The 20,290-nt window shown below is 43.7% G+C and overlaps 1 protein-coding gene across 1 annotated transcript; it reads right to left on the reverse strand.

Moving 5' to 3' along the window:
• Positions 1-3,393: 3,393 nt before the first annotated feature.
• Positions 3,394-6,622, reverse strand: SDR42E1 (short chain dehydrogenase/reductase family 42E, member 1). Its single transcript, XM_070952881.1, has 3 exons — positions 6,556-6,622; positions 5,592-5,680; positions 3,394-4,792 (listed from the first exon to the last, which is right to left on the reverse strand). The coding sequence occupies exons 2-3, from the start codon at positions 5,657-5,659 to the stop codon at positions 3,685-3,687; spliced, it is 1,176 nt and encodes a 391-aa protein (XP_070808982.1). The 5' UTR covers positions 5,660-5,680; positions 6,556-6,622; the 3' UTR covers positions 3,394-3,684.
• Positions 6,623-20,290: the final 13,668 nt, after the last annotated feature.

Consider the following 20,290-nt stretch of genomic DNA (forward strand, 5'->3'; position numbering starts at 1 on the left):
GTAACCTTTTTGCCGTTGCATGCCAAAAGCGGTGGGAGCACAGAGGGGGATCATGCGCACACATGCAGAGGGGCAAAAAAAAAGAATTATGGGTGTGGGCACGCGTGCGCGTGACCCCTTCACGCACTCCCCCCGCTTTTGCCACGCAATGGCAAAAAGATTAGCCATCACTGGTGTAGGGTTTCCTGTTTGGACGGGAGGGTTGGACTAGATGACCTACAAGGTCCCTTCCAACTCGGTAAATCTGTATCAGTATCTGTATCTATATCTGAATCCTTGTGTCCTACAAGTTCTGTCCTTTTTCCTCACTGTCCTGTAGTATAATGGTATTTGAGAATGACCTTGGGGGACAGATGTTAGAACCTGTTCTAAAATTAGCTTTATACAAAATACCACCCCAAAATCTGCTACACGGAAGGACAGTGTGGGTAGCTTTTTTAAAAATATAAATCTCCAAGGAGTGCTTCTAAATTATATATACATCTATCTTCAGAGGCTAAACATGCTGGGAAGAGACCAGGGGATTCTACAGCTTTTGACAAGAAGGCCAAAGGACTATTTGAAAGACAGCAGTGCCAAAGCCATTCTGGATCGCAGCCAATGAAATTTGATGCCGTGTCCCCAATCACCAAGAGTTGAGCTCAAGTTGACGGGGTCTTTATCTTTTTACAACCAAAGCTCAAAGGGAAAGCCCCTTTTGGAGATAAGCCCATTATTAATGAAAGGAAACCTGGCATTATACGCTCTTGGAAAATGTGTTTGAAAAGTTGATTCAGCTTTAAAGCAGTAGATGTCACTCTACATCTTCCCATCATAGGAAGAACACACATTCCATCTCTCTCCCTCCTTCCCTTTCTCTTTGCTGTGGCTTGCTGCTTTCCATTTGATCTTTCTCAGCTTGGTTTTCTCAAGATCCCAGAATAATATGGAAATCTTCTCTGAAGACCACATGGGACAAGAGAAAGAAGGTGATGGTTTACTAGGGCTTTCATGTGACAAAGGGGAATATTTGGAGCTCAGGGTTGAAACGAGGGGTCCTTGATGCTCTCTGAGCTTGCTTGTTTTCTTGAAGATGTTGCATGACTCGAACCTGTTGCCTAGTTTGTATAATGAAACGTAACAGAATAAGAGAGTTGGAAGGACCTTGTAGGTCATCTAGTCCACCCCACCCACCCACCCAAGCAGGAGACAACCTACACCATTTCTGATAAATGGTAGTCCAGTCTCTTCTTGAAAGTTTCCAATGATGAAGCTCCCACAACTTCCGAAGGCAATGGGTTGATTGTTCTCACTGTAAGAAAATTCCTCTTTATTTCCAGGAATCTCTCTTTGATCAGTTTCCATCCATTCTTCCTCGTCTGGCCTTCGGGTGCTTTGGAAAATAGCTTGACCCCCTTCCTCCTCTCTGTGGCAACCCCTCAAATATTGGAAGACTGCTCTCATGTCTCCCCTGGTCCTTCTCTTCACTAGACTAGCCATGCCCAGTTCCTGCAACCGTTCATCATATATTTGAGCCTCCAGTCCCCTCATCATCTTGGTTGCTCTTCTCTGAACTTTTTCTAGAGTCTCAACATCTTTTTTATAGGGTAGTGACCAAAACAAGCGAGCCCAGAGCCTTCATGTTCACATGCTATGCTTGGGCCCCAGTAAAATAGATCTGAAAATGTCATTTGCAAGAATGGTTCCAGGAAGAAACTCAGCAGTTGTGAGTTGAGTGGCTGAATGATGAATCCATCCTCTTGTGTCAGCGTTCACAAAGAATCAGGTGCTTTATTCATTAAATAGCAACAAACTCACGATCCGGACTTTTCCTGAAAAAGAAAAAGGTTGAAGTGCAATAGAAGTCAGCCCTTTAAGGTAGTTCAGACACGAAACCACAAGTACTAACACCACCTTTAATGTAAGGTTACAATAACAGAATCTTGCATGTCTGAAGGGCCCTCCCACCCTCCCCTGCCTTTATGTCCCCAAGAACACGGGAGGGTCCCTTCTGAGCTACTTCGTCTACTTCAGTGGTGGTATTCAGCCAGTTCTATCCAGTTTGGGCGAACCGGTAGCGGTGGCGAGAGACTCTGCCCACCCACCCAGATGTCATCAAATCCTGTTTTTGATGCTGTGCGCATGCACTCACATTTGCGAACGGGTAGCGAAGGTAAGTGAATACCATCTCTGATCTACTCCCATTTTTGCTCTGGACTCAGATATATTATATCTGTCTTGGCTGCTGCTTTTCCTCCTGCTGTTCTGTCTCACTCCCCCACACACAAACACACAGAGGAGAGTTCGAAGATTTATATATTCAAAACCCGCAGCAGTTTGAAAGGTGAACCACATGACAAACGGGTCCCGTTACCAAGCTCGGCATGACAGGAACTCTCGACATGACTCAGTCCAAGAAAACACAAGCGTAGTCCAAAGGCCAAGTCCAAAGTCCAAAGATGAGGTCACGGGTCAAGATGCAAAGAACTGGAACAGGACACAAGAAATGGGACACCTTGATCCAGCAACGGTCATCTCTTGGGGCAGGATTAAATAGGCAATGTTGGGACGGCCCCTTCACGATGGGCGAGGTTGCCTCCTCGCAAGTAGCTTGGCCGACCGGCATTGCACCTGCATTCTCTCCATCCAATGTAGCTGTCAAGAGTTCTGATGGATGCCCTTATTAAATCATGAGCCTTGGATCAGGAGGAGGTGTGGACTCCACCTCCTCATCTTTGTTGATTGCCAGCAGTTGCTCCTCTTTCTTGCTCGGAGTCTCCGGGCTAACTTGCTACAGCTACAGCTCCCTCAGCTCGGGCTCAGCCTGCTACCAGTCCCGGCTGTGGCTGTTCTGTTGAGCTGGAGTCTCCGCTCCCTCATCCAAGCTTCCATGCGCCTCTGTGCTCTCTTCCCCTAAAATACCAGGACCCATATCCTTCTCCTTCAAACTCGTATCCGGAGACAGATCCATGATACCTGCTCCCGAAATTATGCTCACATTTATTTCTTTACGTATTTTTTTAAAGGTTTATATACCACGAGTTATTCTCGCTGACTCTGAGCAGCTTACAAACAATATAAAACCTAACTATAAATGGATACCCTTCTGGCAACAACAATCAAACGAGTCACTTGATGGGCCCCATCCCGCTCTGGGTTTCCCAGACACGTTGGCAGAACCAGGTCTTCAGAGCCTTGTGAAAGAGAGTCAAAATGGAGGCCAGTCTATTATCTGTAGGGATGATGTTCCGAAGGAAGGGAGCCACCACGGAGAAGGCCCTTGTTCTGGGTCCCACCAGATGTATCCCATACTCATCCCATTACATCAGAGACGTTACTGAACTACAGAAAAGCAAAGGGGAGATTTGATAGAGCATGAAAGGAACCCCATTGGGAGAGGAAAAAGGTGAGCTTGGGCAACCTTGTTTCTAATTTCTTGCCACCTGGAGCAGCAAAGAAACTTTGCATTGTTTTGTTTTTTTTAATGACTCTGTAATCCCTCGTATTGGGGTGAAGTCGGGAATGGAGCTTAGGAATTTACTGGTCGGATGCCCTTCCTAATGCCTACACAGAGTTTGCAGCAGAGAATTACTCATAAACACCTGCCACTGCCTAGGATCAAACTCATAGCCTCCTGAGTATGAGGCGAGAGCTCCGCCTCTAGGCCACCCGCGCCACTTGTTGTATTTTCTTATTTGAGGAGCTTCAAAAGAAACTCCAAGAAAATGTCGGCAACCACAAAAGGACCATCACTGCCACCAGGAAGACCAGAGCTGCATTTCTGATGATGTGTTTTTCCGAGGACTTGCTAAACCTTTGGCCGTGACCATGGGCTTGGAACCACTCCACCACTTCGCACAGGCTGTAATGCTGAGGTTCGTAGTCCAGCTCCCTTCTAGCTTTGGCTAAGCTGAAAAAATGGGTCACACCGGTTTTGTAAACTTCGGTGCGAGTGAGGAGGGGCTGAAAGTTGTACAGGCGTCCCACTGCAACATGGACCAGTTCTGTAACAAATGCAAAGAAGTAAACAAGTGACAGAGGGAGGCGGAGAGAGGGGTAGGTGTATCCTAAACCTTCCACCAAAGGGCGGAAGAATTCAAAATTATTGACTGGCCTCCCATCAGAAATGAAATAGGCTTGGCCAGCAGCTGCATGGTTTTTGGTGGCACCCAGAGCCTCTGCTGCTAAAATGTGAGCTTGCACCAGGTTATCTACATGCACAAAGTCCACCAGGCTGCTAGGATTCCCATACACACACCGAAACCATCCCTGCTCAACGTAGTTGACAATCCTTGGAAGATGCCTCTGCTCTCCTGGTCCATAAATGCCAGCAGGTCTTATGGCGCAGGTTCTCAAAACTCCCTGACCATCCCTTAGGACTGTCCCATTGGCCTCCAGAACTTTCATTTCAGCCAAAGCTTTGGTCCTTGAGTAATGATCAGGGTGAAGATGGAGGGGTAGATAAGGCCAAGATTCATCTCCATTTTCTATGACTTGACCTCCAAAGACCACATTGTATGTGCTTGTGTATATAAGTTTGGAGATTCCAACTTTCCTGCAAGATTCAATGATGTTGTTGGTTCCTTTGACGTTCACCTCTTCTATACGTTTTGGGTTGAGCTGCTCCCGGCCAGACATTCCATAGGAAGCAATATGGAAGACACAGGACACACCCTGGAGTGCTTCTTCCACTTCGTGGATCACACAGATGTCACCTTGCACAAATTTCACACCTTTGGGCATCTCTTGGGTAGGCTTGGAAACATCAAACAGGATCACATCCACTTTGCCCTTGGCTAAGGCTGAACCCAACCTGGAATACAACAAGAAATACAGCTGCTGAGGACAAGAATGAGGGTTGCAACTTTTAAGCAGCAGATCAATCAACGAAAGCTTCAGTGGGCAGGGCTGGCGTGTTATTCTGAAATCTACTAAAATAGTAGAGGTGGTTCTCATTTATTAAGCTCCTTCACACACCAATGAAGGCTCACACACAAATGGGAAAGAGAGAGAGGGAGGGAGAGAGAGGGGGAGGGAGAGAGAGGGGGACAGAGAGACAGAGGGATGGAGAGGGAGGGAAAGGGAGGAAGAGAGAGAGAGGAAGGGGGAGAGAGAGGGATGGAGAGGGAGGGAAGGAGAGGAAGAGAGAGGAAGGGAGGGAGAGAAAGGGAGGGAAAGGGAGGGAAGGAGAGGAAGAGAGAGAGGGAGGGAGAGGGAGGGAGAGGGAGGGAGAGAGGGAGGGAGAGAGAGGGAGAGAGATGGAGGGAGGGAGAGATGGAGAGGGAGAGAGGGAGGGTGGGAGAGGGAGGGAGAGAGAGAGAGGGAAGGAAGGAGAGGAAGAGAGAAAGAGGGAGGGGGAGGGAGGGAGGGAGAGAGAAGATAGATAGATATAGATAGATAGATAGATAGATAGATAGATAGATAGATAGATGATAGATAGATAGATAGATAGATAGATAGATAGATAGATAGATAGATAGATAATGTTTGTATGTGTACAGAACATGAGCCAATTTGGATGCATAAATACAATTTTCCAAAGGCTGTAATTACCAACATTGCAATTTATTCGCAAACAAACAAGTGCAATTCTTCGTGGAACAAATACTAACCGAAAACCAAAATATCCACTTCCGCCCGTAATGAGGACAGCTTCCTTGTTGGGATTTTCTCTTTCCATATCCCCGCCCACAGTCCTAAACTATAAAGGAAGAGAAAACATGACATAACCTTAGTGCGCACAACATGCAAGTCGTAACTTGTGTTTCGTATTTTATTTTAGGTTTATGTTTTCTTATTGCGTCTTTTGAATCCAAAGCCTTTCAGCAAGCAGCAAAACGCCTCCCTGGACTTAAAAACTTTTTGCAACCCCGCCCTTACATCTGAGACTCAGAAAGGAGGCAGTTTTCTTCTGTGTGGATTTTACAGTTTGTTTTCTCATTTTGCTAAGTAGCATAGATTAATATAAAACAGGCTTTTCTAAGTAATTTATGACGATGAAAAGCCAACTTTTCCCCAACTGCAAGTGGACCGGACTCCTGTTAAAGTGGGCCACGTTATTTAGGCTTACATAACATCTCATCTGTTCAATGTTTACACGCCCCAAGTGCATGAATCGATCTCTGGGGTGGTGGGAGGTATACTGCATGTGCTTCAAACATTCTTGTTTAGTGATCTACCTTGAGGTCCAAACTCTTCTGTCCTTGGCCAAGCAATTCGCATTTCACAAAAACAAAAAACAGACGAGTTTCTAAAATGAATTGGATCCCAGGAACATTCATTCAAAATGGGACTTCCCTAAAGGGGAAGAGTCTCCCTAACCAGGATCTCCTCTTGTTCTCCACAAGCAGGAAGGTTTGGGGATGATGGAAGCTGTAGTCCAGCTGCACGTTTGGAGACGCTGATTTGGGAGGAAGGCATTGTAGGCCAGAAGAAGCCAACGTGGTGCCTCCGCAGTGTTTTGAAATGACACCAACCCTGACAGTCGTAGCTGGAGCCAAATCCCAAACATCTGGAGAACATCAAGGTATCTTCTTTCTCCAGCCCTATCATCAGTGTCAACCACCACTTGCTTACCTTTTGGACACTGGAGGTGATGGGACCTGTGGTCCAAGTCCATCTGGAAGATGCTGGGGCTCTTACCTCCCCCACCCAGGCTGCGGATGATAGGTGTTGCAGTCCGCCGCGTTTTGGTGAAACGGGAGCGCCGGCTTCCTAAGTTTCTCTTCGCTTTCCCTTCGCTGTCTCCGCCCCATCGCCCCATCATCTGATGAGAGGCGGATCCCGTCGCTCGCCCCACATTACGCATCTCCAGCTACAGGCTGTGGACAGCCCCATCCCCCTTTGCTGGGCATCCAAAGTCCTTTTCTGCCTTCAGCGCAGCAAAGTCTCCAGGTTAAAAAAAACCCGCGGGCGCTGATCCATCGGAAGAAAGAGACTTGGCTCCGCGCACCCGACTCTCTCTCTCGTTTTCCGAGTAGTTTTTTTTAAGGACCTGCAGGGTGGGGGTTGGGGGGGGTTCCGACATGACGCCTTCCAGCCGTTGCCTTCCGTACAACAAGATGTCAGAGCGCGCAGACCGCGTGGGCTCCGCTCCTTTCGCGATCTTGAGTCGCCATCCTAAAGATTCTTCCACCTTCCGTCTCCCCGCCCGTTTCAAAGAGGCTGGTTGATTTTCCCACCCTCCCTCGACCCTTCTCTTTAGAATAGAATAATGGAGTAGGAGTAGGAGTTAAGAATAGAATAGAATAGAATAGAATGGAATGGAATGGAATGGAATGGAATGGAATGGAATGGAATAGAATGGAATGGAATGGAATAAGAATAGAATTGAGAATACAAAAAAAGAAATCAAGAAATTCAAGGGTGAAAAAAGTAAGGTTTTACATTTAGGCAAGAAAAACAAAATGCACAGGTACAGTATAGATGGTACCTGGCTCAATAGTGGTGACTGTGAGAGGGACCTTGGGGTCCTAGTGGGCAACCACTTAAATATGAGCCAGCAGTGTGCAGCAGCTGCCAAAGAAGCCAACACAGTTCTGGGCTGCATCAACAGAGGGAGAGAATCAAGATCACGTGAAGTGTTAATACCACTTTATAAGGCCTTGGTAAGGCCACACTTGGAATCCTGCATCCAGTTTTGGTCACCATGATGTAAAAAAGATGTGGAGACTCTAGAAAGAGTGCAGAGAAGAGCAACAAAGAGGATTAGGGGACTGGAGGCTAAAATATATGAAGAACGGTTGCAGGAACTGGGTATGTCTACTTTAATGAAAAGAAGGACTAGGGGAGACATGATAACAGTGTTCCTATGTCTCAGGGGCTGCCACAAAGAAGAGGGAGTCAAGCTATTCTCCAAAGCACCAGAAGGCAGGACAAGAAGCAAGGGGTGGAAACCAATCAAGGAGAGAAGCAATCTAGAACTAAGGAGAAATTTCCTGACAGTGAGAACAATTAACCAGTGGAACAACTTGCCTCCAGAAGTTGTAAATGTTCCAACGCTGGAAGTTTTTAAGAAGAGATTGGACAGCCCTTTGTCTGAAATTGTATAGGGTTTCCTGCCTAAGCAGGGGATTGGACTAGAAGACCTCCAAGGTCCCTTCCAACTCTACTATTCTGTTTTCTGTTCTGTTTTCCTGACCGTGAGAACAATAAATCAGTAGACCTTCCAGTAGTCTTAAACCAGTAGTCTTAAAGTTGCCAAGGTTGGAGATCCTTGTTCCAGAGGATGTGGGAGCTCCATTGCTGGAAGTTTTCGAGAAGACTGCACACCCATTTGTCCAGACTGGTATAGACTCTCCTCTCAAATAGGGGGTTGGACTAGAAGACCTCCAAAGTCCCTTTCAACTCTATTCTATGTGCTTCCCCTCCCCATATTTTCTTGCGATAGGTGGCGATATTGCACCGAGTCACACCTGCTTGTTTTTCTTCTTTTTTTTTTAAGCAAGTAGAGAACAGCGTTTCTCAACCCTGACAAATTTTAGGTGGCCTTCAACTCCTAGAATTGGCTGGGGAAGTCTGGGAGTTGAAGTCCGCCTATCTTAAAGTTGCCAAGACTGAGAAATGCTCCTCTAGAATGTTCTCCCTGGAGGACCAAGCACCAAGGAATGAAACAAAACTAGTTCTTTTATTTGCATTTCAAAAGTTACTGTCCTTTTGCAATGGTTTTGATGGCATGGTTCGAATTCTACGAGGAATTATTTCCTGGTTTGAGAGACTCATGGTGCCCCTCAAAGGGGAGTAGGCCCTGTTTTCAAAAGATAAGGTGCTCTAAGCTTTGTTTTGAAAGCAATTTCAGGTTTGCGTTGTATCTCGAGGGCTTTTGGGTTTTTTCCCTTCGTCCCAGACCACCCTCTGTTCTGAAACATCTGTTGATTGGTCTCCTCAGGAGACACGATACCTCCAGGTCTGGATCTATAAAAAGAAGAAGCGGATTTTCAGCTTCTTCGTTTTATTTTTAAAGGAAATATTTGTTCTATTGGAGATAAGTGAATCTTTTTTTCCTTCATCCAGTGTAGCCATTTTTGGGGGGGGTGGGGGGGTGTTTCATGATCTATTTTCCAATCTTCCCTTATCGTATCTAAACATCCTATCCTTGGCCCAGTTGCTGTTCCATAAATGAGTTTATAGCAAGAAGGGAGAAAACCTATAAAACCAGTTCAATGGATTGGTGATGCATTCCAGAGCCATTTTACTTATTTATTTCCTTCCTTCCAAATGTTGTAGGTTCCATTTCTGAGGAAGAGACTAAATATTGTCCTTCTAGGTTCGAAAATGGGGCCCTTAGCAGCTCTATTTGTTGCACGTGTCCTGATTTATTAAATCAGGTTTGTTGTTGTTGTCATGTCCGACCCATCGCGACCCCGTGGACAACGTTTCTCCAGGCCTTCCTGTCCTCTACCATCCCCCAGAGTCCATTTAAGCTCACACTGACTGCTTCAGTGATTCCATCCAGCCACCTCGTTCTCTGCCGTCCCCTTCTTCTTTTGCCCTCAATCGTTCCCAGCATTAGGCTCTTCTCCAGTGAGTCCTTCATTCTCATTAGGTGGCCAAAGGATTTGAGTTTCATCTTCAGGATCTGGCCTTCTAAAGAGCAGCCAGGGTTGATCTCCTCTAGGACTGATCTAGGTTTAATGACCTTGCAGTCCAAGGGACTCGCAGGAATCTTCTCCAGCACCAGAGTTCAAAGGCCTACATTCTTTGGCCCTCAGCGTTTCTTATGATCCAGATTTTCAGGTTTAGATTTCCTTACAACTCATCCAAAATTTATCCAGGTATCTGGAGATAGCCCCTAGCCCTTGCCTCTGTTCTCGATGGTTTTTCTTTATCAATTCCTACCTTGTGAATAAAAACAACACATGGGTTGGATGACCACATATCCCATCTGCCTTGTTTTGCCTCTTGAAGATGATCCATGTTTCTGTGGGATTTCCACAGGACAATTTAACAGCCGGTGAGTAGAGTGGAAAGTAAGAAAGGATAGTGTTGAAGTATGGGAACATACATGACACCGTCCCACCCACAGGTGATCCATAACTTCAATCCACAATTGGAACCAGAATTTCCATCATAAGACAATGCAGTTGTGAAGTTCAGTTGGGGCCTGATTTTCCCACAATTTTTCAGTTGTTGGTCCTTAAAGCAAATCACTGCAGCTCTTAAGCAAATCATGGTGCTGTTTAGCGAATCCAGCTTCCCCAATGGGAAATGTGCAAAGAAGGTCACAAGTCATGATCATGTGACCACCGGATGTCACAATTGGTCATGGAATCCTGCATTCAGTTTTGGTCGCCACGATGTAAAAAAGATGTGGAGACTCTAGAAAGAGTGCAGAGAAGAGCAACAAAGATGATTAGGAGACTGGAGGCTAAAACATATGAAGAACGGTTGCTGGAACTGGATATGTCTAGTTTTATAAAAAGAAGGACTATGGGAGACATGATAGCAGTCTTCCAGTATCTCAGGGGCTGCCACAAAGAAGAGGGAGTCAAGCTATTCTCCAAAGGACCTGAGGGCAGGACAAGAAGCAAAAAAAAAGAAAGCTAACTCCCTGCAGAAACCGTTGAATTTCTGAACTAAGCAAAGCTAGGCTTAATTTGAGAACCGGTATCTGATATTTGTCTTGGATCTTAAATCTTTGTGGTATTTGGATTGGTTCCACCTTGAAGATCATTGTTTATCTTGCTGCACTAAGCTATAACATTTCCTTCCCTCTTCCTTTCCATCAAAATAAATAAATAAATAAATAAATAAATAAATAAATAAATAAATAAATAAATAAATAAATAAATAAATCAGAAAGTCGCGTCCAGGATAACTGTAGAGGTGAGGAGGACTCAAAACCGGGATAGGAATTATTCTCAATTACAGGTAATCCTTCACTTACAAGAGTTCACTTAGGGACCACTCAAAGTGACAGTGGCACAAGAGAAAAGTGACTAATGACCGTTGTTGACACTTAACAACCATCGCAGCATCTTCATGTTCTTGTGACCAAGACTCAGACACTTGGCAATGGACTCATATTTATGATGGTTTGCAGTGTCCTGGGGTCATAGGATCCCCTTTGACAAGCAAAGTCAATGAGGAAGCCAGATTTGCTGAACAACAGTCTTAACAATTGCAGGGATTCACTGAACACACGTGGCAAGGACGGTCATAAAAGGGGACAAAACTCATTGAACGGCTGTCTTGTTCAGCCACAGAAATTGTTGGACTCCATTGCGGTCATAAGTCAAGGACTTTTACTTTACTTTACTGTTATTTGATTTGTATACCGCCCTACTCCCGAAAGGACTCAGGGCGGTGAACAGCCAACAATAAAATACATATATACAAAATTTAAAAAGCAGAAATAAAGTCGAATTAAATAGTTTGGCCCAGACAAATTAAAACCCCAATCAATTTAAAACAAATTGAGTATTAAAAATATTAAAATTATTAAAATTGTTTAAAAAGATGGAGAAAGTTAGGCCAGGCCCGCCTGGTGGAATAAAAAGGTCTTGAGAGCGTGGCGGAAGGTGCGCAGATCTGGGATCTTCCGTATCTCCGGGGGGAGCTCGTTCCAGATAGTAGGTGCCCCCACAGAGAAGACTCTCCCCCTGGGGGCCGCCAGTCGACATTGTTTGGCCGACGGCACCCAGAGGAGCCCCTCTCTATGAGAGCGTACTGGCCAGTGGGAGGCTGGATGTCATCTGTCAAATGAGACAGATCTGGCATTGCATAACATCAGCCGAAGGCCAGGGCCCTGAGGGTCTGCGCAACCTGGAGAACGAGTGGAGCTCGTTCTCCAGGTTGCGCAGGAGATACAGGACTACCTGTAATGAATTATAAACCCAATGTTTACTCATCTGAGAGCTTAGCCCTAGGTAGGTAAGATATGGGATCAGTGGTGAAATCCAATTTTTTTTTACTACCGGTTCTGTGGGCATGGCTTGGTGGGTGTGGCAGGGGAAGGATACTGCAAAATCTCCATTCCCACTCCACTCTGAGGCCAGCCAGAGGTGGTATTTGCCGGTTCTCCGAACTACTCAAAATTTCCACTACCGGTTCTCCAGAACCTGTCGGAACCTGCTGGATTTCACCCTTGTATGGGCTCATCCTCTGAAGATTTGTTAAGCTGCTTCCTGGAATGTTTTGCAGTCTTTGGTTCTTTTCATGATGGATTACAATATTCTGGCAGGAATCCATTCGCCGTTTGAAGGTAGAGGAGATATTATCTTTAATAGTTTGCAAATAAATTAATTTACCCCTCCCCATCTTTCTTTCTTTCTTGTGGCCGGGCCAGATTTTTCCCACACCATTAAATCCATATGGAAGTAATTTGTTGAGATGGACAAATTTCTTTCATCTCTGTGCATTGTGGGATACTTAACCCTTTGTGAGTCACCACCTAAAAAAACCCTCCATCTTGTTAAAGTTACTTTGAGAGGGTTGTCTAAGCCAGGTGGGATGCAGGAGATGGGATGCTGCCTTTGATCTGGAGGCCTCTTTACCGGAAAGAAAAAAGAATGAGGTCTTGACAGAAGCTAATCTGATTTCATTTACATTTACGTTGAGTTGGGAGTCGGTTCAATAAATCCGCTTTGTAGTGCATTTCCCTATGTACAGTATTTAATTTTCCTCCTTTTGTGGCATTAAAGCTGTGGTGCGTTGACCATAGATTTTTAGATTTGAGATTCTTTTTAAGATTTTAGCGTCTATTGTTTGAGAAGAGGACTTGGGGGAAACTGAACTGCCCATCAGATCTGTATCTTCTAAGTCTTGCAGGCTTATTTTTCATTAGTTTATCTCGCCCTCTTTGAAAGCCATCGGAGAACATTGAGTCAGGGTGGGAATCCCAGATGTTAATAATATGCTGGGCAATTGGAGGAGTTGAGTACTCTTCATTATACCTAGGAGTACTCACTTCAAAAGATCTAAGTCCCAGAGCTCACTGTAACATCATTGCAAAAAAGGCATTAAGAGTTGTCAATCTTATTTGATGAAGTTTTCTCTCTGGTAATGCTATACTTGTATACGCCTTATACAAACTAGGGCATATAAAACCTTTGCCAGACCTATTCTTAAATACTGCTCACCTGCCTGGAACCCTCACTGTATTTGAGACATCAATCCATTAGAGAGGGTCCAGAGATATTTTACTAGAAGAGTACTCAAATCTTCTGCTCGAAATAAAATTCCCTATCCCACCAGGCTTGAAATTTTAAGTCTGGATAGCTTCAAACTATGCCGTCTACGTTCCAACCTAAGCTTAGTTCATAAGATTATTTGCCAAAAAGTCCTACCTGTAAATGAGTACTTTAATTTCAACTGTAATGAGACAAGGGCTATCAATAGATTCAAACTCAATGTAATTCGCTGTAATCTTGATTGTAGGAAATATGACTTCTGCAATAGAGTAGTAAATCTCTGGAACACTCTACCTGATCCTGTTGTTAGTCTCTCTAACCCCATACCTTTTACCTTAAACTGTCTACCGCGGAACTTTCACGTTCTTAAGAGGTCCCTAAGGGGCTGTGCATAAGCGCACCAGCGTGCCTTCCGTCCCTGTCCTACTGTCCCCATTTACATGTAATCATTCTATGTGTTTATGGCTATGTTTTGCCTATTTATATCCTTTTATTTGTGCCAATTCTTTTCATGTGTCCATGTACGTGTCTATACTGTTACTTGTTTCTTTGTACTTGTTGACAAACAAATGAACAAATAAATTATGAACTTCCTGCTAACCACGTCTACAGGATAATCTATCGAGCTTGGCAAATTCTTCCCCTATAGTGTGGAACTGAAAGCCGAGATCCCGAGTGGACCAAGTATGAAGTGAAACCTTGAAAGCAATGGAAAGACTGCCTTTCCACTTTGACAAAGCATTCTGGCTGATATAATAACATCATGTCTTTCCGGCCAGCTGGGAGAACATGAGTCGTGCTATTGACATTTCTTTGATTACAACAATCCCTCGCAACAAGTTCTTAATCTTGCCAAGGTAAATATCCCGATTGGGGAGGATAAATAATCACACCCACTGCTTGTCGTTCAGGTGGGTGGACAGGTTTTTAATCATAGCTAAGTGGGAGAGGTACTTATTTATTTTGGGCAGAAGTTTTTTAAAGCATAGGGTGTCACACTTTTCTGCTGTTCAAAGAATCTTAGCAAAAATCAAACAAATGTCATTTGCAGTTAAGAAGGAAGGAATGAAATTAAATTGCTAGTCCAATTGTCTACCTTGCTGGGTATAAAAATGCAGGGTAAAAATAAAATCTCCCAGAGGTTTCCAAGAAAGGAGACCCAGTTTAGTCTAGTGGATAAGACACTAGGCTAGAAACTGGGAGACTGTGAATTGTAGTTCCGCCTTAGGCATGAAAGCTGGTTAAATGACTTTGGGCCAATCACCAGGAGATGGAGAGTTCTAGGTCTGCCTTAGCCATGAAAACCGACTGGGTGGCTTTGGGCCAATCATTGCCTTTCAGCCCAACCTCACAGGGTTATTATTGGGGAGAAAATAGGAGGAGGAAAGAATATCAGATATGTTCATCACCATGACTTATTGGTAAAAATAATAATGCTGGGATAAAAATAAATATAAATTTAACAAATCAATACTGATACTACACATCAGTACCATGGATAGAGCCAAAGATGCCTACTGTAGGTTCATCAGGCAAAATAGGGTTGATCAACTGATTAGATTTGGGGGGGAAATGGAATCAATTTATCATTTCAGTGCTGGGAGCAATCTGTAAAAAACCATATCTGCACAATGTGTAGAAGTAACTGAAATCACCAAATCAGTTCTATCAATGCAGTTTTATTAACTGGGTGATTTTTTTTTAAGGTCTACTTGGGGCTGCATGACCAACTATTGGGCAGCAAGATGGTTGACATACTAAACCCTCATGCTATCTGGTGGTGATTCCAGATTTTGCAATCCTAATCTGATGGCCCTAGTTATTTTACTTCTGTTTATTTACCCCCAAGGGAAGCAATGTTGCAACCCCTGCTTTCAAAATAGTTTTGAGCAAAGTGGTCACACTACTTTTGTGTGAGGCAATGAAAGGGCTTGGTAAAAAATGCAGGTCTTCTACCTCAATGTTGAAGGAGAACATCTAGTCCAATCTTGTGACTGGTGCAACTGCAAAGAGGCAAGCGAACCAGCAAATACCAGTTTGGTCAATGTTTGTTATTGCCTTCTCCTTTGAAAAGTGCAAAATCCGGAGAACATGGTAAAGACATGAAAAGAAAAGTTCAGATGCTCAAACGGACAAATGTAGGTATGATGTATGGATACTGTCAGGCACCTTAACTTCCAGCTAAGCTGGTTTATTGCAATTAAGCTGATTCATTGCTCATGTCTATACACAAGACTTTAGTCAACTAATGGCCAGCACTAAATTGGCACTAGATAAGAATTAAAACACTTGGATTGTTTGTGGCAACGTAATGACTCCAGGCTGCTTCCTCTTTTGACTCAACCCCCAGGCTCTGCCTCTCCTCCTACAGATACATTGGTGGTTTACAAGGACAAAAGGATATGAAAAGATATAACAAGTGGTACTTTAATTGTAATCCCTTTTCTTTTTCTCTTCTTTCCTGCCTTTTATTTCTTTGGCTTTCAACATCTTGCTCTTTTCTGAACTTTGTCTAACATAATAACTCTGAAAGGGGATAGTATGATAGATAAGTATAGGATGTCTTCAGATTTCAGCATCTCTGTCAGCTTCTTCACAGCTTCACCCAATGCTTCTGATTCCAGATTTGGAGACGTGACTATAAAACAGTCAATAACAACAGTCAATAACACACTGATTTAACATGGTCAAGCTAAAGCTTAGACAATTAAAGACCTGCAAACAAAAAGACCTGTAAATAGAACAACTGTGTAAAAGAAAACAAAGATACTATCCAACAGTTAATAAGTGCCTTGGGTGGCTTTCCAAAACATCGGGAGCACCACTATGGGCATTGACAAAATTACCCTTCAGTCAATTGCAAATTTGACCTGACAGTTTTATTTGGAACAGCTTACATCCTGCGACAATACCACTAACACCATATCTGCCTATCCCAAGCCCTTGCAAAGGACTCAGAAAGAGGGATAAAAATGCCAAATCCAGTCTAAACATCTGGTCAATTGTGTGATCAACCTTAATAATAACATGTCAATAGTCATAAGCATTTTGGGGGCAATCCCAAAACAACTGGAGCACCAATTGAACACCATCAGCATTGACAAAATCCCCATCGGTCAATTGCAAAAGGCAATTGCGTGGAACAGCTTACCTCCTGGAAAAAGACTTGTAAGACCATCAAACATTCACATCTGCCTACCCGAGGTTTTGTCCAATAAGTGGACAAAAATGGCAAATCCAGTTTGAATATTTGTGTGATGAACCATACTAATGTGTAAGAATAATAATGAATGCTCTCTCTTTCTCTCCCTCTCCCCCCCACCCCTCTCTCTCTCTCTCTCATGTTCCAATCCCCAAGCTCTAGGAAGAAAGGATTTTTTTCCTGACAGTTTTGGGGGGGGGGAGTTAATTTATATGACAAAATAGTAGACAAGAATTAAAACCCAGAATTATGTTAATGTTCCTGGAAAATCAAAACCATGCCCTTGTATTTTTAATGTGGTTTTCACCATCTATGGAAGGGGACAACCTGTAATTTAGAGTCTTTATTTGGTCATCTACACAACTAATGGGAAAATACCAGAGGGAGTTAAACTGCCAAGAGAAACCAGATAAGAGCTAGGAGATTTACTGCCTTGGAAGAATGCCTGCATGCTTTCCTATCCTGATTGCTTTGTATTTCTAGATAAAACCGTTATCACAAAAGATCTCATCCTAACAGAAAGAAAACTTGTAGAGTTCTTTATGGACATGTCAATACCTGAGAAGGCCCAGCCTCACATATGGTTTCCCTTGAAATCATCAGAATGGTTGCCAAATATTTCTCGTGGTAGAATGTGTGGTTCATTAATTATAGGTAGGAATCACTGTAGATTTTCACAAAAAATAGTCTAGGCAACCATTGGACTGGAATGGTATAAGGCTCCTGCCTTGAGCAGGAGGTTAAACTAGAAGACCTCCAAGGTCCCTTCCACTCCTATGTTCTACCTTTCAAAATAAGCCATTTGTTGGATACAACAACTGTATCCCTTCCGGAAGGGATGACGTATGGTACATATGTGCCATCTTCCAGGTTTAAATAAATTCCAACTTGACAACGAGGCCTTCCTTGTTGAAATTTCAGTTTCTGCAGAACCTTCTCAAGTTTCTGTGTTTTCCTTCCTTGGCTTTGGGGTGGAAAAATGTCCTGTCAACACACGTTTCATAAATGCAGGTTGAAAGCATGGATTATGATGGTTGATTTTAATTATGTTAGATGTGGTCTTGAATTGTTTTTTTTTTTTTATATCTCTGGTTTTCATTTTTTGCTTTTATGTTTTATTGTAAATCCTGAGGGAGCTTAGTAGCTGGTGGTAGCAATGCAACGCAACGTAACGCAATGCAACGCAACGCAACACAAGAGTTGGAAGGGACCTTAGAGGTCTTCTAGTCCAACCCCCTGCTTAGGCAGGAAACCCTACATCACTTCAGACAAATGGTTATCCAACCTCGTCTTAAAAATGTCCAGTGTTGCAGCATTCACAACCTCTGGAGGCAAGTTGTTCCACTGATTAATTGTTCTCACTGTCAGGAATTTTCTCCTTAGTTCCAGATTGGTTCTCTCCTTGATTAGTTTCCACGCATTGCTTCTTGTCCTGCCTTCTGGTGATTTGGAGAATAGCTTGACTCCCTCTTCTTTGCGGCAGCTCCTGAGATACTGGAACACTGTTATCATGTCTCCCCTAGTCCTTCTTTTCATCAGACTCAACATACCCAGTTCCTGCATCTGTTCTTCATATGTTTTAGCCTCCGGTCCCCTAATTCTCTTTGTTGCTCTTCTCTGCACTCTTTCTAGAGTCTCAACATCTTTTTTACATTGTGGCAACCAAAACTGAATGCAGTATTCCAAGTGTGGCCTTACCAAGGCCTTATAAAGCGATATTAACACTTCACGTGATCTTGATTCTATCCCTCTGTTTATGCAGCCTAGAACTGACTAGCTGGCCTACCAGGCTCCTTCCACCTCTTTTAATCTGAGATCTGCAGAGAGTAGCTCAGTTTACTCAGTTTGGCTTTTACCAATAAGGCAAGGATGTTGCTTGGTTCCTTCCCTCACCCCCCTCCCCAAAGACTTCCCAATATTGAAGAAACCCTTCATACGTTTTGTGGGAGAACGTTACTATTGAACGGAAGTAAACATGGGAGAAAGCAGAAATATTTACCTAGCGCTAGACTCAAAATCACATTTTCAAGTTTTCCTAAGAACATTAAGCTGGTGAGAAACCACTGTGCTTTGTTCCTGTTGTCTCCCGCCATTTAAATTTAGTATAAATGACTTGATGTTGTTTTTGATATCTCACCGCAAGCCATGGCTTTGAAACTTGGGGGGGTGGGCGGGGAGAAGGTCGATAGGTCTCTGGCTTTAATATTTGTCCACACAGACATCTGACGTGCTTGAAGCTCCTTCCCATGCAGGGTTCAAGATGGGTTAACCATTTGATCGTCTCTCTGCTCTGCTTGAAGAAAAACCCAATAACCCTTTTGGCCTTTGTGGAGGAACATGGCTTTATTTAACCCTCCTTCACTTGGACATCTTCAGGCATGACCTCAAGAGCTGGAGGTTTCTTCTTCTTCTTCTGCTGGTAAAACAGCGTCAGTCCTCTGTGTCATGACACATTGTCTGGAATAACTTCAAGATAATTGAAGCTGCTGGTTGTATCATGAAAGTAGAGACCTTCAACGGAGAACTGTTAATGCCAGCGGTTCATGAAAACAGTCATTCCTCTTTAAGCACGGAGTCAAGCAGCTCCTTGAGAGAGAAAGATGTCTGTCATTGCTCTTGAATCGGGTTCGTTTTCCTGTAAATTCTCCTGTGTCATTTTTACTGACTGACGATGGAGAAAGCCTTGAACAAAGGCAGGAAATTAAGCCAAAATTGTGGGAACAGGTCACTTATTTCCTCTGGATGACACCCTTGGGGGGGGGGGCGGGGAAGAAGGCAGCTGAGCATTATTTGTACCCCCAAATCCTTTGTTTCATCCCCTTCTTTAACTTTCTATAGAGATGGAATTCTACCAATCGGTGAGTTTTTGGCATCCTGAAGGCCATCATTCCAAGCCCCGATACCACTTTAATTCTACATCAGCTCTTCCTGTCCCAATGTCTTTGTGGTGCCTTAGCCAATTCTCTTTTCTCCATCCAGAAGTGCTCCTTTAAAAAAAAAAAAACTTCTCTTATTCATAGTTATCATGAGCTGCAGATTAAAAACAGGGATCCATCTCCATTGTTCAAATATTAGACAAAAGTGCAGACTTGCCCAGAGGTTCAGGCATCAATAAGGCATTCCCTGAGCTTCTGTTTAACAAAACATTGATTGTTCTGTCAATGAGCTCAAATTGTTCTTTCTCTAGAATTTGGCTTGTTACAGGCAGTACTTTCTAGCAAATGTCCATCTAGGTCAACTTTCGAACAACAGCTTCTGGGAAAAACAGAGGTGACTATGGACAGGAAGGTCTTGTCTCTCGGTGTTTCTTCCCAGGAATAGGCCCTCAATGGGCAGATGTCCTTTGGACCAGCTTTCGCTGTAGGTCTAATACTGTGAAAAGAAAATGGAGGAGAGAGATTATTGAAATTTTGAGCGGGAAAATATAGACTTGCAGAGGAAGGTGAAAAGCAAGGAGACAACCAGATCAGGTCTGGAAATAAGAATGGCTGGGCAGGAGGCCACCAGGAAGCAATCCATCTAGAACAGACTTGGAGTGACAACCACTAAAGATAAGAACTGCCATGCAACTGAACATCTAATGGCCAACAGAAGGCAGAGAGGATATAAAAAGGAAGGCTGGTCAGGGATTAAACGGGAAGCTTTGAGGGACTTTGATTGACTTCACTATTCCTGGAAGTTCTGATTGGATTCTGGCATCTGCTCTTTCTCAGCCCAATTTGCAGTGGGGGGAAACCATGAGTAAAGATCTACTTGTAGGAGTAACTCTTAAGCAAACTGACTCCAATAAAGCTGTTGTGGGTTAACAGAGGCTCTGTGTATGCTGTGTGTTCCTTTCTAACTAAGATCTGAGCGTCGGTGTCTCCATTTAAACGATCCCTACGAAATCCTCTCTGCCCACCTTGTTCTGGTTATCTGCTCTGAAGCTTCCATTAAACTTATCTAGTCTTTGGATTAGGGAAAATGTAAGGTTGGGGCA

This window comes from Pituophis catenifer, unplaced genomic scaffold (assembly GCF_029215685.1).
Source record: "Pituophis catenifer annectens isolate HBS135680 unplaced genomic scaffold, rPitCat1.0.hap2 SCAF_13, whole genome shotgun sequence".
NCBI classification, from domain to species: domain Eukaryota; kingdom Metazoa; phylum Chordata; class Lepidosauria; order Squamata; family Colubridae; genus Pituophis; species Pituophis catenifer.